General features: G+C 55.0%; 1 protein-coding gene across 1 annotated transcript in view; it reads left to right on the top strand.

Moving 5' to 3' along the window:
• Positions 1-19,678, top strand: part of Cux2 (cut like homeobox 2) — a 196,572-nt gene that overhangs the window by 162,692 nt on the left and 14,202 nt on the right. Inside the window, exons 6-16 of the mRNA XM_033762676.1 lie at positions 3,110-3,244; positions 6,387-6,510; positions 8,404-8,480; positions 9,089-9,155; positions 10,014-10,062; positions 15,201-15,305; positions 17,490-17,681; positions 17,774-17,832; positions 18,491-18,539; positions 18,634-18,733; positions 19,473-19,678. Of these exons, the coding sequence (XP_033618567.1) occupies positions 3,110-3,244; positions 6,387-6,510; positions 8,404-8,480; positions 9,089-9,155; positions 10,014-10,062; positions 15,201-15,305; positions 17,490-17,681; positions 17,774-17,832; positions 18,491-18,539; positions 18,634-18,733; positions 19,473-19,678 (1,163 nt within the window). The remainder of the gene's footprint in view (positions 1-3,109; positions 3,245-6,386; positions 6,511-8,403; positions 8,481-9,088; positions 9,156-10,013; positions 10,063-15,200; positions 15,306-17,489; positions 17,682-17,773; positions 17,833-18,490; positions 18,540-18,633; positions 18,734-19,472) is intronic.

Here is a 19,678-nt window from a genome sequence, read left to right as displayed (position 1 = left end):
AAAATCTGTGTAAAGAGCTTGGAGCTGGCTGTGGCCAAAGCATCTCCCACACACACACACACACACACACACACACACACACACACAGATTCCTCCCTCAAATTCAGGAATGGAGGAGCAGGGAATGTGGGAGAGGGTGGCCTGTGGTCCATCTCCACCGTGCCACCAACTGTCTGGCAGGCTTCATGGACATCACCGGACCCTGGCTTTCCTGTATATGTACTGGGAGAGGGGAGCTGTGGGACAAGTTCAGCTGACAGGTCCCTCCCCAGTGGGACTTACAGGTCCCAGAGTGGTGTTACTTTGAGACAAGATCACTGGCCTGGTGCCAACATGAAACCACACCCTGTCCTCAAACTCTGTGGAGTGTCACTTTTTAGACAGCCAGCTCCCAGCAAGGCGAGCTCTGGCCTACCTTCTCTCAGGGTAGCAAGCCATGCCATGTGCTTAGCCCTGCATAGTGCCCTGCACACCTCTCAGCTACGTTCCACACATGGCCCATCTGCAGACAGGAAAACACAGGTCCAGAGCCATCCGCTAGCTATCCAGAAGCCATGTGGCCAACAGGAGCCAGACCTGACACCTGATCCCCTCTCGGTGATTCTGAATCTCCCCGGTAGTCCCTCCTGGGAAGCAGGAAGTGTTACACCGTTCCCACTCTTCAGGCAGAGAAACCAAGACTTGAGGCCCATGGGACTTAGGCCCAGAGTTGAATTTCGGATTCTGTGAGCTTAACAACCCATCTTCTACAACAACGCACGAGGCAAAAAGCAGAGCCTTGAAACCTACGACACCTGCATCGAACACCCCCATGCCACTGGCCTCACTGGGGCTCTGGGGCAGCTCCCTAGGACAGGGCACCCAAGCCTCTGAGGGCCTCAGAGCAGAGGAGAGCATCAATACCTTGTCCCTGTGGAGGAGGTGGGTGACACATGTCCTGTCCGTCCCAGAGTGATCGCTTGCCGTGGCCAGCTGGACCCCTAGTCTCAAACTAGAACTTCGCCTCCTCCCCAGACCCAGGGCCAGCTGGCCGCGGCCACCCGCTCCAGCCCACAGCCTCCTGTGTTTATCTAACTTCCCTGACCCCAGCGAGCACTGCCGCTTTTTTCTTCCTTTCTCAAAAAACAAGACACAATAGGAAGCGATTCCTTGAACTTATTAAAAAATCCAGACTTGTAAATTAATTTGTTCGTGTTGTACAAAGGCAGTGCAGATGGACTCATTAGCATGCACACAACAAATAATTATAGATGAATTTTTAGCTGGCCTGCCTAATGCGCTCGCTGGGTTAATTATGTCAATGTATAATTACATCAGCCCGGGGAGACATAATGGCGAACCCTGCTGAGCAGGCCCTGCCTAATGACGGGGTGTGGGGGGTGCTGCTGACAGAAGAGAGCGCGCAACACTCCGCCGCACCTGCTCACCTCGGCACAAGCTCCACTGTCCCGCCAAAAGGCCACCTTGTTCCAGCCGGACCTGAAGGTCCCGGAATACAGGCACTACCCCATTGTCTACCAGCAAAAAATGCACTGGGGCAGACTGTGTCAGGCTTTGGTGCTGGGTGCAAGTGGTTTAGTAAGGGAGCAAACACAGATGTAGCCCTGGCCCACGCTTGCTGCAGTTTGTAGCCCAGTAAGTGGTAATTAGGTGGCCTTGCAGGGAGACGCGAACGTGACCACAGAAGGATGTGGATAGCTAGGAGAGTTTGTCTTGGGCTGACACGTTCAGGTACTGCGTTGAGCAATTTACCTGGATCCTCATCACAGTCCTGGAAGATTGATACTTTTATGATAAGGCACAGGGAGATAGAGTCACTCACAAGGTCACACAGCAATGCCGAGATGAGGACTGGGGGTTTAGCTCAGTGGTTCTGCCACCAGCCTTGCAAGTGCAAGGTCCCCAGTTCGATCCCCAGTACCAAAAATAGAAAGCAGATTAAAGCAGAGTCCAGACATGTCCGACTCCAAAGTCCATCCTCTTTTATCCCTCTGATCCCCAGCAGAGAGAAATGGCCAGCAAATGCAGGGTGGCAGGAGATGTTGGGAGAGAGAGCCAGAGAATTAGAAAGGAGCAGAGCAGACCCCAGGCCCTATGGTCTGGGGGGAGGAGGCCCTGGCTTTCCTGGACCCCATGAATACCGCCTGCAGCTGCTTGGGCTGTAATAGGGCACACACCAGGACAAGGGGCCTTCCTGCCACCACAGCAGGAGAGCCAGGGTCCTGTCTCCTCCCCACCACCTGGCTTCCCTGAGTCTCATCTTCCTCATTCATGAAAACAGGTTGGGTCCAAGCCACCCTCCAGGGGGCGCTGTGAGGACCGTGGGAACTGCTCTTGTAACTCAGGAATCATGGGGTGGGGGAGATCCTTGTACCTGCCCTGTGTGGGGAGTGGGGATGTCCTGGAGGCACCCTGGGGCTGGGCTCAAAGTGGATAGAAGAAAAAACGACACAGAGGTGTAGGCTGGAAGAGGAAGCCTAATTCCAGGCAGAGGAAGCCACATTGGTAGACACCACACATGGAGGTGAAGATTTTGCTTCTAGGAAACCTGCCATTTAAACACAAAGGATTGTGTCATCCAGGTCCCCTAGGAGGGAGGGAGGAAGCTGGAAGAGGTGGGAAGAGCCACAGACCACATGACAAGTTTGACCCTTGGGGACAGAGAGGCAGGGGCTGGCTGCAGGGGAGGCCTCAAGCAGGAGTTGGCCCACAGAGCAGTCTACCTTGGTTTCCCTGTGGTGCCCAGGCGTTGTCTGGGGAGGCCTGCAGAAGGCAGAGCCTCAGATAGCATTTCAGAGCATGGCAGCTCAGAATGGTCGGAGGTCTGCGGGACAGTCTCAAGGCCACCATCAGTGGCATTTTCAAGTCAAGAAAATGCATTATGATGACAACCTACTGCTGTCTTCCCCAGAGGAGGAAACTCACACCCTGGGGAAAGCACATGTGCCCCAGGGAGGGGCCTGAGGAGCCAAAAGTCCATGCTGTCCCTGAGCTGGCAGTGACTGCAGGTGGCACTTGTGGATGGTCCCCCAGCTCACATGGAAGGATCCCCCACAGCCTGAGCCCACACATCCCCACCCCATCCTCCCAGCTCTCTCCTTCTCTGCAGACCCTGTCCCTGCGTTTGAAGTGGCGCGCAGCCTAGACGACAGACTGCAGCCCCCCAGCTTCGACCCCAGTGCACAGCCCCGGCGAGACATCCACAGCCTGTGGAAGAGGCACCCCGAGCTCCTCGGCCCCAGAGGTACCGATCAGACCCTCCTAGAGCACCCCAGACCTTCATGTGGTATCTAACAAAACCCGAGGCTTTGGAGCTTCAAACTGGGCCACCCTTGAGGGCAGTGGGGGAGAGGGGCAGGGAGCTGCACTTTATTACTTCAGGTGACAGGCAAGTTGAGGCACCACTACTGCTGAGGCTACTGAAGGTTAGGGAGACTGCAGAAAATGCTCTGTGCTGTCACTTTGGGTCCTAGGTTATGCGGGTCATGCACTTCTACCTGTAGTGCAACATAGCACTTCTAAATGTAACATGTAGTCACCATGAATGTTGACAGCCTGCCAACAAGCAGAGAAGAATGTGGAGGTCACTGCCAGGTATGTGGGACTCAGGCCTGGGCACCAAGGCATCCCTTCCACCTCCACCCCATTGTAGGCCCAAACCAGGCCTGCAGTCACACCCAGCTGCAAAGGAGGCTGGGAAATGTAGTTTTGCTGTGTGTTCAGGAGGAGAAGGGGCAGGATGGAGAGAACACAGAAGTAAGGGGAGATGAGTTGGAGCCTTAAGACTTTCTGAGCTGATGACAGATTCTAGGTGATATCCCATTTGATTTCTGCCTCTAGGGATCTAGACCCAGAACATATGGCTGTGTGCACTTACAGGCCCGAAGTCCTAGTGCTGGTTCTAGGTGAGGAATACATGATTGTGCTTTTGAGCCTTGTAGCTCAGGACTCATTTAGAAGTAGGCTCTAGATGGCCAGTGGTGGAGGTCAGAGAATAATCCTGGTCAGCCCATAGGGGACTACGTGAGCCTCTCACAATGGCTCCTGGATGCTGTGTCAGCCGGCCACAAAGGCAGGCAAAGGTGGGAATGGGACCTCAGGGCCACCCTCAGAAGGGCAGGCCTGGATCCCACCCAGGGCTGTTTCCCCACACTGGAAGAGTGGACAGACCCCCCAAGGGCTGAGCCAGGCATAGCCAGCTCTCCCCTGCCCCACCCGCCAGAGAAGTTCCTGATCCCACCAACAGAAAGTGACTAAAAGGGCCAGGAATTTAGCTCAGTGGTGCCACCACCTGCCTCACAAGCGCAAGGACCCAAGTTTGATCCCCAATACCAATAAAGAAAGAAAGAAAATCTAAAAGGCACAAGCAGACACTTCTACGAAGTGACGCAGGAGAAGATGGGGACCTTGTCATTAGTTTGCACAACGTGGCCAGGGAAGGTCCTTGGTCATGGTCACCAGTTAATGAGTCTGATGATGCCATGGGTCACCACGGCCATGGGATAACAGGACTATAAGCAACTGCCACCAGATTCTACTTTGGAAGTCACTCTCCAGTAAGGCTGCAGATGGACGCACCTAGGATCCAGCAATAGGGATGCCGGCCACTGGCTTCGGAACAGTGCAGACTGGAACAACCGGATGTCCAGTGACAGAGACTGGGTCACTCACTGCATCCCAGACAGCCGTCAGGGTGGGAGAACGATATGACAGCTACACTGCACGTCCCAGATGGACCTGCAGGGCCTGAAGAGGACCGCGTGGATCACAGTGCTCGATGGACACTTGTTGTTGCTTTTTTTTCTAATTGAGTTTATTGGTACATTTTAGGTATACGGTACAGTTACATTCATTATTGGGATCTTGTACCTTTCCATGACAGGTCTTGGTTCTCATTTTTGTTGTTGCTTTTGTGTTGTCTCTGGTTTTTATTGTTGCTGGCATTGGTACTAGGAAATGAGGACCTCTCGCATGCTAGGTGAGCGCTCCACCACTGAGCCACATCCCCAGCCCTTGTTATATTGGGTTTTTTGTTTGTTTGTTTTGTTTTTTGTACCAGAGATAAAACTCAGGACCTTGTGCTTGCAAGGCAGGCGCCAGAACTACTGAGCTAAATCCCCAGCCCATGTTAGGCTTCATTTTGAGACAGGATCTTGCTCAGTTACTCGAGCTTTGGACTTGTGATCCTCCTGTCTCAGCCTCTCAAGTAACTGGGATTACAGGTGTGTCCCACTGTGCCCATCATAGTGATGAAAATTTTTGAAAGCAAGGAAATGAACAAATCCAACCTGGGGCTCACCTTGGGTGGGTGAGACAGAGGGGGTTGAGGTGGGGAGCAGTATTTGGGAAAGGCCCTTGTGACTGCCTCATTGCTGCCCATTTAGGGGCTGCAGACCTGGCACTGTTCTGCCCTCCTGAGTGCCATACTTTGTAAGGTTGTGCTGAGTAAGGGAATCTACCCAATAGGACAAGCAGTCTATGATTCTCTTGATAAGGAATGTTTAGAATAGGCAAATCCATAGAGACAGAAAGCAGGTTGGTGGTCACCGGGGTCTGGGGAGGGGAAAATGAACAGTTATTTAAGCCAGGAATAGTGGTACACACTTGTAATTCCAGCTACTTAGGAGACTGAGGCAGGAGGATCATAAGTTCAAGGCCAACCTGGACAACTTAGCAAGATCCTGCCTCCAGATAAAATTTTTAAAGGGCAAAAGATGTAGCTCAGTGGTAGAGCACTTGCTTAGCATAAGCAGGGCTCTGGGTTCCATCTTCAGCACCACAAAACAACAGAAAAGTTGCGTGTGGTGGTGCATGCCTCACATAAGTGAGTTTGAGTCCAGTCTGAACTGCATAGCAAGACCCTGTCTCAAACCACCAGAAGAAGAAAACAAAACAAAACAGAAAAAGCTTAATAGCTATAGAGCAGTGACAGTGGTCTAGGATTAGCAGTGATGATTACACAATATCATGCATATACTGCATGTCACTTTTTTTTTTGAGACAGGGTCTCACTTTGTAGTTGAGACTGACCTGGAACTCACTATGTAGCCCAGGCTGGTCTCCAATTCACAGCGATCCTCCTGTCTCAGCCTCCCAAATTCTGGGATTACAGGCGTGCGCCACCACGCCCGGCCTGCATGTCACTTTTAAATGGTGAATTTTATGTATATTTCCCCACAGTTTTTAAACAGACAATCAAGAAGGCCAAAGGAGACTCAGTTGGACCAAGGAAGCTCCACTGGGTGCTGTCCAAGGCTGGCGGGGTGGGAATGCGACTCACCTGCTTCGCTCCAGGGCCCGAGTTTGGGGAACTGACACTGACCCACTGACGGCTGCCTGTCACATTGCTCCTGACCATGGGTGTTTCTCCCTCTCTCGCCCTGCAGAGCAGAAAGAAGGGCCATCCCTCACCAGGCCCACGCTGACCGAGGCGGCCCGCCTCCCGGGTGGCGCCGGGAAAGTCCTCCTGACCGAAACCTTGCTGCAGAGAAATGAGGCCGAGAAACAAAAGTGAGGAGGGTGGGTGGGCCTGGCCTGGAGTGGGGGAGGGCAGGTCCCCTGCAGCTGCAGATGGGAAGGGACATGGCAAGGGCTTTTCGGTCCAGCAGGCCCATTCTCCTGGGCCTCGGTTTCCCCATCTGGAAAATAGAAATAGGACTCATAGTGGTATATTAGCATCTCCAGAGAAACAGAACCAATAGAATTTTTTTGTTTTGTTTGGTTGGTTGGTTTTGGGGGGTTTTTTTGTTTTGTTTTGTTTTTGAGACAGGGTCTCACTATGTAGTTGAGGCTGATCTGGAACTCACTATGCAGCCCAGGTTGGTCTTGAACTCACAGTGATCTCCTGCCTCGGCCTCCCGAGTGCTGGGATCACAGGCGTGCACCACCGCACCCGACCCAATAGAACTTTTCTAATGAGGTATTTTTGGGTTTTTTGGGGGGTACCGGGGATCGAACTCAGGATCTTGCGCTTGCGAGACAGGCGCCCAAACCACTGAGCCAAATCCCCAGCCCTAACAAGGTATTTTATAATGAGGTATTTAACGCAGTCAGTCTGAAACTGAGGAATCCGACAGACCCTGCCAGGAAACAGGTGCTTCAGTCTTTCCCCAGTTTGGTCCTAAGACCTTCAGCCGCTTGGTTGATGTTCCCCCACGCTGCTAGGTCTTTACATAGAGTCAGCCGCGTGTCATCAGAGTGGCATCTGCAGGATGTCTGCACAGACGCCTGAGTGTGTGGCAAAGGAACTGGCGGCGCTGCCCTACCCGAGTAGACACATGACACTGACTGTCCCCGTGGCCTTCACTCCCAGTCTGCTGCAGAAATGAAGCGAGCCAGACATGGCGGCACACACCTGTAATCCCAGCATTTGGGAGGCTGAGGCAGGAGGATCGCCAAGAGATCGAGGCCAGCCTGGGCTACATAGTGAGTCAAGGCCAGCCCGACCTGCATAGTGAGACCCTGTCTCAAAAAAAAAGACAAACAAAATCATGAAGCGAGATGGGTCTGAGGAGTGGAGGGTGTGGTGCTGGTACCGAAGGAGTCACTTCTGGCTCTGGGCTGTGTGGTGATGGTCACTGCATCTGTCCTTTGATTCACTCAGTCCTCACTCTGTGTCCTCAAGGAGCTACCTGCTGTGCACCACGGCCTATTCCAGGCACTGGGGACACAACAGTGACAAATCAGACGACACTTTTCCCGAGTGAGGAAGACTCGGGAAAAAGATGATGATGTACTAAGTGATGACAGGCACTGTCAGGGTGCCGCGGTGTAGACACTGCCGGGAGCATCTGAGGAGGGAAGGGCATCGCAGGCAGAGGGCGAAGCCAGGGCGCAGGCCATGAGGCAGGAACACGCCCTGCGTCTGCGCAGCACAGACCCGAGTGTGTGTGGAGGGGAGGTCAGAATCAAAGGTCCTTTCCTGTCGTGACTGAGCCAGGCAGTGCCAGGTGCCCCTTCCTTCCTTCCTTCCTGCTGGAACCCCCTCTCTCTCTGCTGAGAGGCCTGGGCCACACTGCGCTGGCCGAGTATCCGAGTTCCTGCCACACACTGGAGAGGGCGCACTCTTGCTGGGAATCAGTTGACGAACGGAGGCTGGGACGGGACGTTATCTAGTGACATGGAAGAAAAGAGCAACCCGAGCTTGCCGACACCCTCCAAGGCAGAGCCTGCCGGAAACCCCATTTCACATTTGAGAAAACAGGCCGAGAGTCAAGGCCGCTTGGTCTTCTAAATCTCTGCTTCCAGAACTCCTTACAGAAACTTAGCAGGGCCACCGTGATGGGGCTGCACAGCCGGCCAGACGGCAGGACAGTCAGGTGCAGTCACGGGGCAGGTGAGGGTAGAGGACGCCGAGTGGACCCGGCCCAGGGTCCAGCAAACTCCATTCCCATCCCTCTACAGGGGCCTCCAAGAAGTGCAGATCACTCTGGCAGCCAGACTGGGGGAGGCAGAGGAGAAAATCAAGGTGCTACATTCAGGTACGTGTGTGGAACACGGGGCCACAGCGGGATGCCACGGTAAGGGGTTCCAGAATGAGAAGGGAGGGCAGGGGGGCAAGCACCTTGCCAGCGGGTCCCGGCCTCCATCTCCAGAGGCCACGCAACGAGGACCGAAGAGGGCAGCATGCGCAATGCCTGCAGGACCAAGCGGGTGGTCAGGAGAGGGACGGCAGCGGGGTGAGGTTGGCCGTCTGGCAGAACCGGCAGACCCCACTGCGTGGATCCGTGGGCCATCCTCGGACTTTCCCAGTGCTCAGAGCTGGCATTGTGCAGACTGCTCATTCACAGGACATCTGTGAGACTGGGCTGTCACCCCACCTGTCCCCTTGCCTGCCAGACCAGAGACTCAGCAGGCCAGGGGCCAGGAACCCCCGCCCCTGCTCCCATCCAGCCCAGGCTCCAAGATGCCCCTGCCCTGCCCCCTGGGTTGCTCCCGCCGTCCGAGCCCCTCTACCCCACCACCTGCCTCGGCTCCCTTGCTCCCCCACTCTCACGCCACGTCAGGCCCACAGTGGGGTATTCACCCCAGGGAGGCTCAGCCCTTCCCACCATGGAGTGGGGGCCTCATCCGGCTTCTTAACTTCCAGCGTTAAAGACCACGCAGACCGAGCTAATAGAGCTGCGGAGGAAATACGACGAGGAGGCGGCATCCAAGTAAGTGAGCGCCCTGCCGGGTGCGCCTCCCCTCCTCCCCCCAAATCTCTGCCTGAGTCCCCATTTCACTAAGCAGCTCTGCTCCCCCACCCCAGGTGCACAGCTGTCCCCCTTTGCTGTGCCGTCCCGCATCACAAGCCATAACTGACCACCTGGGACGTGGGGCCGCCTCCGCCACTGCCTGGGGGCCAAGTAACGTCACCTAAATTACTCTGAGCTCTTAAGATGTCACTCCTTCCATAAACATTTATTGGGCACCTGCTGTTTATCCAGCCCTGTGCTGGGCCCCTGGGAAAAACACGAGAGTGTGACTCTGTCCCCAGTCAGAGGGGACAAGCAGTAGCTGATAGCGGGGTTCATCGGTCGGCTGACTGCTCAGCACTGTCCCCGGCAGACAGGAATAAGGAGGACAGGACTTATCCAGGGCGGCTCCCCAGGCAGGTGATGAGGACCGAGTGAGGACTGCTGTGCCGAGAGGCCCAGAGCATTCGCGCAGGGTGTGTGGCCCCGGTGGGCAGAGGGGAGGCCTGGCTCGCACGCTCTGCTGGAGGTCGGAGGGCTGTGGGCACCACGGGGGTAGTTGGGCTGTTCTCTGACAGAAGGGAGGCGTGGCGGGGCAGAGGCCCAGGTGGTGCCCTAGAGCGGAGTCCCGCTGGCGACAGGAGGCCAGGCTGCTTCTGGTGTGAGGAGTGGCAGAGCCGAGGCCCACAGCCTGGTTTCCGTCTGGTGGGAAGCGGGGAAGGCAGCCTCGATGGCAGTCCCATTGTGAGACTGGAGTTCGGACTGAGGCTGGGTGCTGGGGCCCGGGGGCCCGCTGGCTGCCAGAAGCCCCCTCAGGGCCTCATCTCTGTGTCTCAGGGCAGATGAAGTCGGCCTGATCATGACGAACCTGGAGAAAGCTAACCAGGTGAGAGGCTCTGCCAGGCGGGGGCGGGGGTGCCAGGGGAAGGGGACCTGTGTGCCAAGTGTGTGCAAGTGCTGCTCCCAGGCAGGACTGCTGGGCTAGAGATGCACATGGGCCCTGAAACGCCGGGAGGGCGGCCGGCAGGGTGGCAGAAAGATGTCCTGGGAGGGCCGGGGATGTAGCTCAGTGGTTCTGGTGCCTGCCTTATAAGCATAACGGCCCGAGTTCAATCCTCGGTACCAAAAAAAAAAGGTCCTGGGAGAAGAGATGCAGAGCAGGCTTAGAGAATAAACAGCGACTGTAGTGAGAGGACATCCAGGCAGAGGGAACCGAGCAGCCCTTCCTGGTGCTCCCTGGGGTCACCCGATGCAGGAAGAGGGGGTACAGCAGACACCCTGAGATCTCAGCCCGTGAGGGCAGGTCCGCATGCTGAGCTGTGACACAGGGGTCTCTAGCAAGACAGAAGGAGCCAGGGACGGGGGCAGGAGATGCATCAGAGGCTGCCCAGCCCCCTCCAGGTCCCCTCGGCCACCTGGCTCTGTCACAGCCACAGGGAGCCCTGTGTACACCCGCAGCCTTCCCTCAGGCCCTCTCCCCAAGACCCAACCTGGTCCCGAGTCCCCGCCTCCCCGGGCTTCGGATGTTGGCAAGTGAGGGGCAGAGTCTGGAAGGACCTTGAAGGGAGCCAGCTGGGGCCGTAGAGATCCAGTCTGGAGTCTGGTGTACCCTCTACATCCGTCCTTGGTTCTGTGAGATGCCAGCAGCTGGGGGTGTGGCTAAGCACTACCAGCAGGGTCTCGGGCTGGGCCCATTCACCTGGTGTTGCTTTCAGGAGGTTGTTGAGGGAGGCCGCTTGGAAGAGAGCTCTTTGGGACTGGGTGCAGAGTCCTGCACTGTTCCGTTCCCTAAGGGAGTTCAGGCAGGGCAGAAGGCACCACAGCGACAAAGGGCAGGGTGAACCCTGCTGCAGGGAAGATTCAGATAAGGTTGATTTCAGCTAGGTGTGGTGATGCAAGCCTGTAATCCCAGCACTCCAGAGGCTGAGACAGGAGGATCACTGTGAGTTTGAGGACAACCTGAACTACATCGTGAGCTCAGACCAGCCTGGACTACACAGTGAGACCTTGGCTCAAGAAAAAAAATTTTTTAAAGGTTGATTTCAAGTCCTTGCCCCCACGAGAAACTACCAGAAGATTTCTTCTCACAGGGCAGGATGCCCCACTGGGCCCTGGGTTGGGTTGGTGCTGCTGCGGCCCCATTAACACCCCGCCCCCCCATGTGTTTTGAAACAACCATTAAATCGGTCCCATTTTGTAGGAGTTGAATGCATTTTTACTTCAATTTTTTAAATATGTAATTCATTTACATAGTTCAAAACTCAAGAAAGATATACAAAGGAATCCTAGGAAACTCCTTGTCTCTCCAGTTCCCCTGCCTCATAGCTTCCTCTCTGCTTTCTGGGGTCTCCCTCAGATGGGCAATCCGTTCACAAGCCCACTTTAACCTCTGGCTTGTTTGTTTGTTTGTTTGTTTGTTTGTTTTAGACAGTCTCTCACTATGTAGCCCAGGCTGGCTTTGAACTCACAGCGATCCTCCTGCCTCGGCCTCCCGAGTGCTGGGATTACAGGCCTGGGCCCCCACACCTAGTCTACGTTATCTTCTCATCCTCTTCCTCTCTCCTTCCTCTCCCTTTCCTCCTGTCCCTTTCTTCCTCCACCTCCTTTCTTCGTCCTTTTCCACACTACTGAGGATTGTACCCAGGGCCTTCACAATGAGCTGCACCCCTAGCCCTTTTAATTTTTATTTTGATGCAGGGCCTCACTAAGTCACTGAAACTTGGGGTTCTCTTGCCGCAGGCTCCCAGAGCGCTGGGATTACATGTGTGTGTCACCATGCCAGCTTTAACCTCCTTAAAGCAAAGGTGCTAATATGCTGTACCTTTCGTCTCCACATGAGTATCCTGTGGCTCCCTCCAAGTCGGCTTAGAACCCGGTCCTTCCCTCTGATCTCCGCCCGTGCAGTGTCCACTGTGTGGATGTGCTGCGATCCCACCCGGGGGACAGCATACCTTCTGTATCGTGTTAGAGTAATTAATTATCTTCGGCTTCGCAAACCTCACGGTGTCTGTCACAGTCACCTTCACCATTGCAGCATGAAAGCATAGACCACATAGACCAAAAAAAAGCTAGGCTGGGCATGGTGGTGCATGCCTGAAATCCCAACCCTGGGGCGGCTGAGCCACGAATTCGAGGCTAGCGGGGCTATATAGTGAATTTAATGCCAGCCTGAGCTACAGAGCAAGACCCTGTCTCAAAAAACAAAAAGGGAAAGGTCCAGGGATATAGCTCAGCAGCACCATACCTGCCTGGCAAGCATAAGGTCCTGAGTTCGATCCCAGATACTGGAGTAGGGGGGTGGGGAGAACAAAGGCAAAGACTACATATAAATGGACAAGACAGCCAGGTGCCAATAAAACTTTATTTATAAGATGAGCAGCAGGTTCACTGACCACTGGTGTCACAGTTGCCTGTTGATGAACACATGTGATGTGTCCAATCTTTTTCTGTTACAGTCAGTACTTCCATAAATAACCTTGTACAGATAGCATTTCATACATCCATAAGCTAATACGTAGAGTAAATCCTCAAAGTGGAATTGCTGTGCAAAAGGCCTGTACGTTTGTGATTTGGCAGAGTAGCCAAACTTCCCTTCGTGAGACTGTACCAGTTTCCCTCCCTTCAGTGGGTATGAGAAGGCCCATTGCCCAAGGACAGCACCAGGACCATATGACCTCAAACTTTCACATTTTTGCCAACCAGATAGGGTTGCATGCCTGTAATCCCAGCACTCAAGAGGCTGAGGCAGGAGAATTGCCCCAAATTCAATGCCAACCTGGGCTACATAGTGAGTTCAAGGCCAGCCTGAACTATATAACAAAGACCTTGTCTCAAAAAAAAAAAAAAAAAAAAACCTAGAGTAGTTTGAATAGGAAACTATGTTCAGGCTGGCCTTGAACTTACTGTGATCATCCTGCCTCAGCCTCTCCAGTGCTAGGATTACAGGTGTGCACCACCACACTTGGCTCTTTTTTTCTGAATATAAAACTAAAAACCTGTTCATAGACAAGCATGGAGAAGAAAATGTCACTGTTTTAGGTTTTCAGTATCTGTAGTTACTGATACCATCCCAAGTGTGACCACAGGGATTGTGGACACGGCCGGTCCCAGGATCACTGACACAGTAGTCACCATGCCAGTTTGCCCACTTTCTGTCCTGGGGATGACCATATGCAGAGCCAGTGTCGTCCAAGGTGTACTGGAGTTTATACCCTGAGCAAGGATCCGCAGAGACAAACCTGAAAGTTCCACTGGAGACACATCTTCTGCCAGATGAGGGAGAGAAACTTTCTCCCTAGTATCATGGGGGTGAGGGCAAGGACCCTGAGTTCTAGCCTTGGACTGAAAATGTGTGATGTGTGTCTCAGGGAAGATAAGACTCCAGTTTTAGACCCCCAGCTCCACAAGCCAGGGCAAGTGGGTATCTCCAGACCTGGCCTCCTCCTTCTTGGGGTGTAGACCTGCCCCCTTCTAGGAAGCAGGAGCACTCTGGAGTCTTTGCTGACTTATCAACCCAGAGTTTGGGTTCAGCATCATCGCGGCTTTACCCCCTCCACCCCTCCACCCCTCGGGTGGTGCGGATCTAATTCAGGCCGTTGGGATGTTAGGACAAGTGTTCTACCACAGAGCTACATCCCCCGCCCTTGTTTTTTCTTGTAGCCCAGATCTAAACTATATTCGTATTTGCTCAGAAAACCCCACCCCAACATAAAAGCCTTTTCTCCATAGCCCCACACATCCAAAAATCCTTCCCAAAACAAAATGAAAGTGAACCCTTTCTAGAAAAATGTGGGGTGCCAACACATAGTTAACAAATTAATTTTTTTAAAGCAACAACGTGATGTCTGTGAGTGTCTGTGTGCCAGCTGTGGGTCTAGGAGTCTGAGTCTGGCGTCAGTGTGTTACTGTGTCCAGCTGCACCCCTGAGAGTAAGAATGTAACCACAGTAATTCAGTACAGAGCTCTCACCTAGCATGCAGAGGGCCTGGGTTCTATGCTCAGCACCACAAAGAAAAAAATGTTAAGTAACCTCAGCCTTTCCAATTTTTCAAGCAATGGCTTAAGTAATATACCCTGATGATGTTAATAAAATAAGCCAATTAGACACATTTGTATGTGTTAGATGCCAAGCTCAGATGCAGAGTGAGTTGAATTCTGCCAAAACCACTTAATCTGCAAAACAACCCTAGAAGATAGTTGCTTTTAGAATCCCCATTACAGATAAGGAAACTGAGGTTGGAAAGAGAAAGCTCTTACCCAAGGTCACATAACCAGGAAGTTGTAAGGATTTGAGCTCAGACGTCTCCCCAAAGCCACAGGCTGCATTATTAACATTTAGATGATTCCTCCTGGATTTTTTTCTTAGAAAATTTGATGTAAAATCCATTCTTTTTGCTTTGCAGTACTGGGGATCAAACCCAGGGGCACTGTATATCCCTTGTCCTATATATCCCTATATCCCTTGTCTTTTTTAGTTTTGCTTGGGGGGTTTTGTTTGTTTGTTTGTTTGTTTTTGTTTCATTTTGTTTTGTTTTTTGAGACAGGGTCTTACTAAATTGCCCAAGCTGGGCTCTAACTGGGTGATCCTCCTGCCTCAGCCTCCTGAGTAGCTGGGATACAGGTGTGCACAAACATGCCCAGCCGTGCTGATTTTTACTGCTCAGGACCCTCCTGACACTTTCATTGCCCCCCTTTCACAAAAGGGAAATGGACTGGGAAGGGGAAGTGACTTGCCCAGACTTCCAGCAGCTTGTGACCTGGGAAGCCACATCTGCAGATGCCCCACGGTCTGCCTGATGCCGTGAGAGCCCGGAAAAACCTTGCTGGCCCGGGGAGCTTGTTCAAAGCGCACGAAGTGAACAGCGTGCCTAGAGATGGGTGAAAGCGTGCCGCCCCCACCCCACAGCGCCTCCTCGGGGGCCCAGGGCTGCCTCAGCAGAGGTCTAGCCCTGTCCCCTGGCTCCTGTGGCAGGTCTGGGGTGCGGCCCCCTCACCTCTTGCCCCCTGTACCCCTTCTCCTCCCAGCGCGCTGAGGCCGCCCAGCGGGAGGTGGAAAGTCTCCGGGAGCAGCTCGCCTCCGTCAACAGCTCCATCCGCCTGGCCTGCTGCTCCCCCCAGGGGCCCAGCGGGGTAAGGAGGGGGTCGGGAAGGACGTGCTTCTCTTATGGATATCGGGGTGATCGCGCGCATCTCTGAGAAGGCAAACACGGGTGTGTGTGTTCAGGGGGCGTCACATCCTCATTGCCGAGGTAAAAATGTAGCCACCGTTCTTTTAATTTTTCAAGCTCCAGCTTCCATATGCCCCCTGTTTAAGCGGAAGTCTAGTGTCTTCCTTTGGAGGCCTCCCTCAGCTCTGCTCGCCCAAGAACGCCAGGGGTCTCACACCGGAGGTCATTCCCATTGCCGCTTGGAGAGGAGCCAGGCGGCAGCGGTGCCGTTCTGGTGGCTGCCGCTAGACGGCGCTAGTGGGCGACAGCCCGCCCAGCTTGATCTCCAGGGACGGAGAGGTCCAGCTGTTTTGCAGTCCCTGCAGGCACCTGGAACCAAGGTGTGAAGTATCACACCACCGCTCAGCCCTAGGTTCCCAGTAGGGTCTCCCACCCAGCCACATGCTATGAATTTTTGAGACAGGCTCTTCCTATGTAGTGGAGGCTGTCCTGGCACTCGCTCATTGTGTATCCATGCTGGCCTCTGACTCACCAAGATCCTCCTGCCTCAGCCTCCTGAGTGCGGAGATTATAGGTGTGCACCACCCGCCCCCAGCCCTGCTCTCATTTCTTGGCAGCTTTGGGCAGGGCCACCACATTCAACCCCCCTGCCGCTGTTAGTGGTCTCCTGGTCTCCGTCACTGCTTCCCAGAGAGCCCGGTGTTGGTTCCCTATGTAAATCAGTCAGCCTTTCTTCCAGACCTCTGCACACTGCGGCTTAGACTCAGACTCCTCCTTGGGATGGTGGGCAGTCTCCACCCCCGGGCCCCTCCTCACTCCACCTGATGCCGGGCCCGGGCATCTGCGTGGCTCTTTCTGTTTGAGCGTTAGAATGTGTCTGTGCAAACGTGTGTAATTGTGTGTGTGTGTGTGTGTGTGTGCTTGTGAGTCCACACTTTTGGACGTGTGGACTGTGCCTCAGCTTCGTCACCTGCACAGGCGACACCTCCGCCCAGGCTCACTGAGAATTACGTGCGGCTCCTCCAGTGGTGCCGGGCTCCTGGTCTGTGCTCAGCAGATGCTTGGAGCCCTTGGTCGTCTTCTCATGAGAGCGCATGGCCCCTTTGAACCCACACCTGTATGTGTCATGGCCGTGTGTCTCCTGGCTGCGTGTGCATTTCCATGAGCGTGAGGATCCAGGAAGGCACGCAGCTGCGTGCGCTGCGACCACAGGTGTGTGTCCCAGCAGACAGTGTGCATGTCCTCGCGCCTGGCCGGCCACTCAGCACAAAGGGACAGTGAGGAGTGTGAGACGGGCGGTGGAGGGCGGGGGCGAGAGCTCCCGGGATGCCTCTGAGAGGAATTCGCCAGTGGTTCTTAATTAACCCCCTTGGAACCCAGCAAGTGCTGTGCTAATCAGCCACGGGGAGCTGGGCTGGTTTGGGAGGTGAGCTTTTCTTCACAACAGTGGCGCTTGATGCTAATTAATTTATAGTATTAATGGCATCCGCTTCCTGTTTTAATTGGCATTTATCTCCATGCAAGAAAGCTGGGGTTGGTAGTGGTAGGTTTTGTGTGTGTGTGTTTGTGTGTGTGTGTGTGTGTACATTCACGTTTAATGCTTCTTAAATGTATTTGGAGGTGAGTCTGAGACTGGTGTGACTTGAGGTCCCCTCAAACAATACCTTCTACATCTTCATCTGGGACAAAGGGGCCTTTTCCTAAAACCTGGGACTCTGGGCTATCAGCTAGTAGGCAGAAGGAACCATCCTTAATGGGGAGTGAGGCTGCGAGGTCACATGTGTGACCCTGAGGGCCCCAGACAGGAGGACATCACCTGGGGTGGGACCCGGACTAACTTGAAACCTGAACCTTTGTCCAGGCCACACACCCCCACCCGCTGTAGGCACCCAGTTCCCCACCGTCCTGCTCACTGCTTCCCTTGGTGGTGGCTTATTATTAACAGTTGTCACTGCTGTGTAGCCTACATGAGAAGCGTACGTACAGAAATCACACAGCACTTTTTGAAGTTTTCAGTGTGAACACACCCTGTGCCTGCAGCAGATCCACACACAGACCCTTCCATTCTGCTTGGGGCTTGGAGTGGGACAGCCTGCAGCCCCCTGTCCTGGGTCGGCAGCCCCTCAAAGTTCCACTCTGCCCTCAGGAGAAGGTGGGCTTTGCGCTGTGTTCGGGGCCTCGGCTGGAGGCGGCCCTGGCCTCCAAGGACAGGGAGATCCTTCGGCTGCTGAAGGACGCACAGCACCTCCGCAACTCGCTGCAGGAGCTGGAGGAGGCCTCCGCCAGCCAGATCGCCGACCTGGAGCGGCAGCTCACAGCCAAGTCCGAGGCCATAGAGGCAGGTCCTGGGGGAGGAGACAGGAGGGCACCCGGGCAGAGGTGTGGCCTTGGAGCGCTGGGCCAGCCTCACCTTCTGGGTTTCACTTCCAGAAGCTGGAAGAAAAGCTCCAGGCACAGTCGGACTATGAAGAGATCAAGACAGAGCTAAGGTACAGGCTCTCGCCTCCCTCCCTCCCTTCCTCCCCAGCTCCTAGCAGCTGCTCTGGTGCTCTTGTCTCCCCAGACCAACACCTGGCCAGTAGGGGTCGTGCCAGGTGGCTGTCTTGTCACAGGTGTAGTAACCAAGCACTGATGTGTGACCAGATAAGCTCAGCTGCTCCTAGGGATCAGCTGGTGCAGCTGCCTCTAGGAACATCGGCGCAGGTTAGCAAGCCACAACTTCAGGCCTGCGGACACGGTGGGCCAGCCATACGGTCACCCGTGGTTTCCACAGGGCATCATGGCCAGGACGGCCAAGGGTGCCAAAACCTTCAGATGCCAGAGCCCCTTGTAGGAACTGGTATAATGTCTGTCTGCCTGGCCCCACGCATGTCCCCTGGGTACCTGAACTCCTCCTGGACCCTTTCGGCTCCTAACACGATGCCTGCACAGCACCACCACCCCACCTTCACGGGGGCTCGTGTGGTCACAGGTTCAAGTTTTGTTTGTTGGAACTTTTTGGAAGTTTTCTGTTCCCAAACGTTTCCCATCCATGATGGATACAGAGGGCTGCCATCCACCCAGGAGGTGAGCGGTCAGTGCCTCTGGTGAGGCCCCTCCTCAGGCTTGGGGCCTGGCTGACTTCCAGTCTCCCCACTTTCTCTGCAGCATCCTGAAAGCCATGAAGCTGGCCTCCAGCACTTGTGGCCTCCCCCAGGTGAGCATACCTGCCACTGTACCTGTCCCCGAGGGCAGGCTGCCCCCAGCCTCTGCCAGCCGTGCCCCCTCAGCCCTGCTTCCTGTCTCCTCAGGGCATGGCCAAGCCCGAGGACTCAGTGCTCATGGCGAAGGAGGCCTTCTTTCCCACGCCGAAGTTCCTTCTGGAGAAGCCCTGCCTGCTGGCCAGCCCTGGTAGGAGACGAGGGACATTCTCAGGGGTCACTCGGGGCACCCTCAGCCGGGGGGTCTGGCACTGAGGACTACTGCCTTCCCTGTGTCAAGAGAGCCACAAAGCAAGGGGTGCACACTGACAGAGCGCCACTGTGTGCCTGTCCCTCGGGGCGCCGGCCCATATCCACGTTCGAGGTCACACAACTCAATCCCAAGCCCCCAAAAGGATCTGGCCCCTGGAAGAGCGTGGGATGGGGCCAGCCCAGAGCGGGTGCCCCAGAAAGCCCCGTACAGGCGGAGGGGAGTCTGGATTCCCTGCCACAGGGTGGCAGGCGATGTCCCCATAGTGGGAGGGGCTTCCAGAACAGGCATCTGTGCAGAGCCCTGAGGGTGGGGGTAGAGAACTTGGAGGGGCCTGTCAGTGTTGGCCCTTCCGGTCACTGGACACCCACGAGGCTTCTCCCCCACCGCCCACCTGTCTCCGTCCCGTCTCTCCCGCCCCCTCTCTCTCTGAGCTTCTGTCCCTGTGTGTGTCCCTCTCTGTCCTTCTCCGCCTCTGTCTCCTTCCATCTCTCGGCCCCACCCCCGGCGTGTGACTTCTTTCTGTCTCTCGTGTTATCTCTGTCTCTGTCCATCTCTGCCCCTCTCTCACATTTTCTCTCCTTTCTGCTTGTGTCCCTCTCTTCCTGGTTATTTTCCCTTGTGGTCCCTGTGTCACGGCCCACCTCTCTGTCCTTGTCTGTCTGTCTTGGCGTTCTAGAGGAGGACCCGTCGGAAGACGACTCCATCAAGGACCCGCTGGGCGCCGAGCCACCCTACCCCTCCCCGCAGCCTCTCCCGCCTCCGCCAGGGCCTGAAGACCCCCTGTCCCCCAGCCCCGGACAGCCACTGCTGGGCCCCGGCCTGGGGCCTGATGGCCCTCGGACTTTCTCGCTGTCCCCCTTCCCCAGCCTGGCCTCGGGGGAG

The sequence above is a fragment of the Fukomys damarensis genome, unplaced genomic scaffold (assembly GCF_012274545.1).
Source record: "Fukomys damarensis isolate Sample0158 unplaced genomic scaffold, DMR_v1.0_HiC HiC_scaffold_12, whole genome shotgun sequence".
Classification (NCBI taxonomy): Eukaryota; Metazoa; Chordata; class Mammalia; order Rodentia; family Bathyergidae; genus Fukomys; species Fukomys damarensis.
The sequence above is the reverse complement of the archived record's forward strand: the minus strand, read 5'-3'. Positions and strand labels throughout refer to the sequence as shown.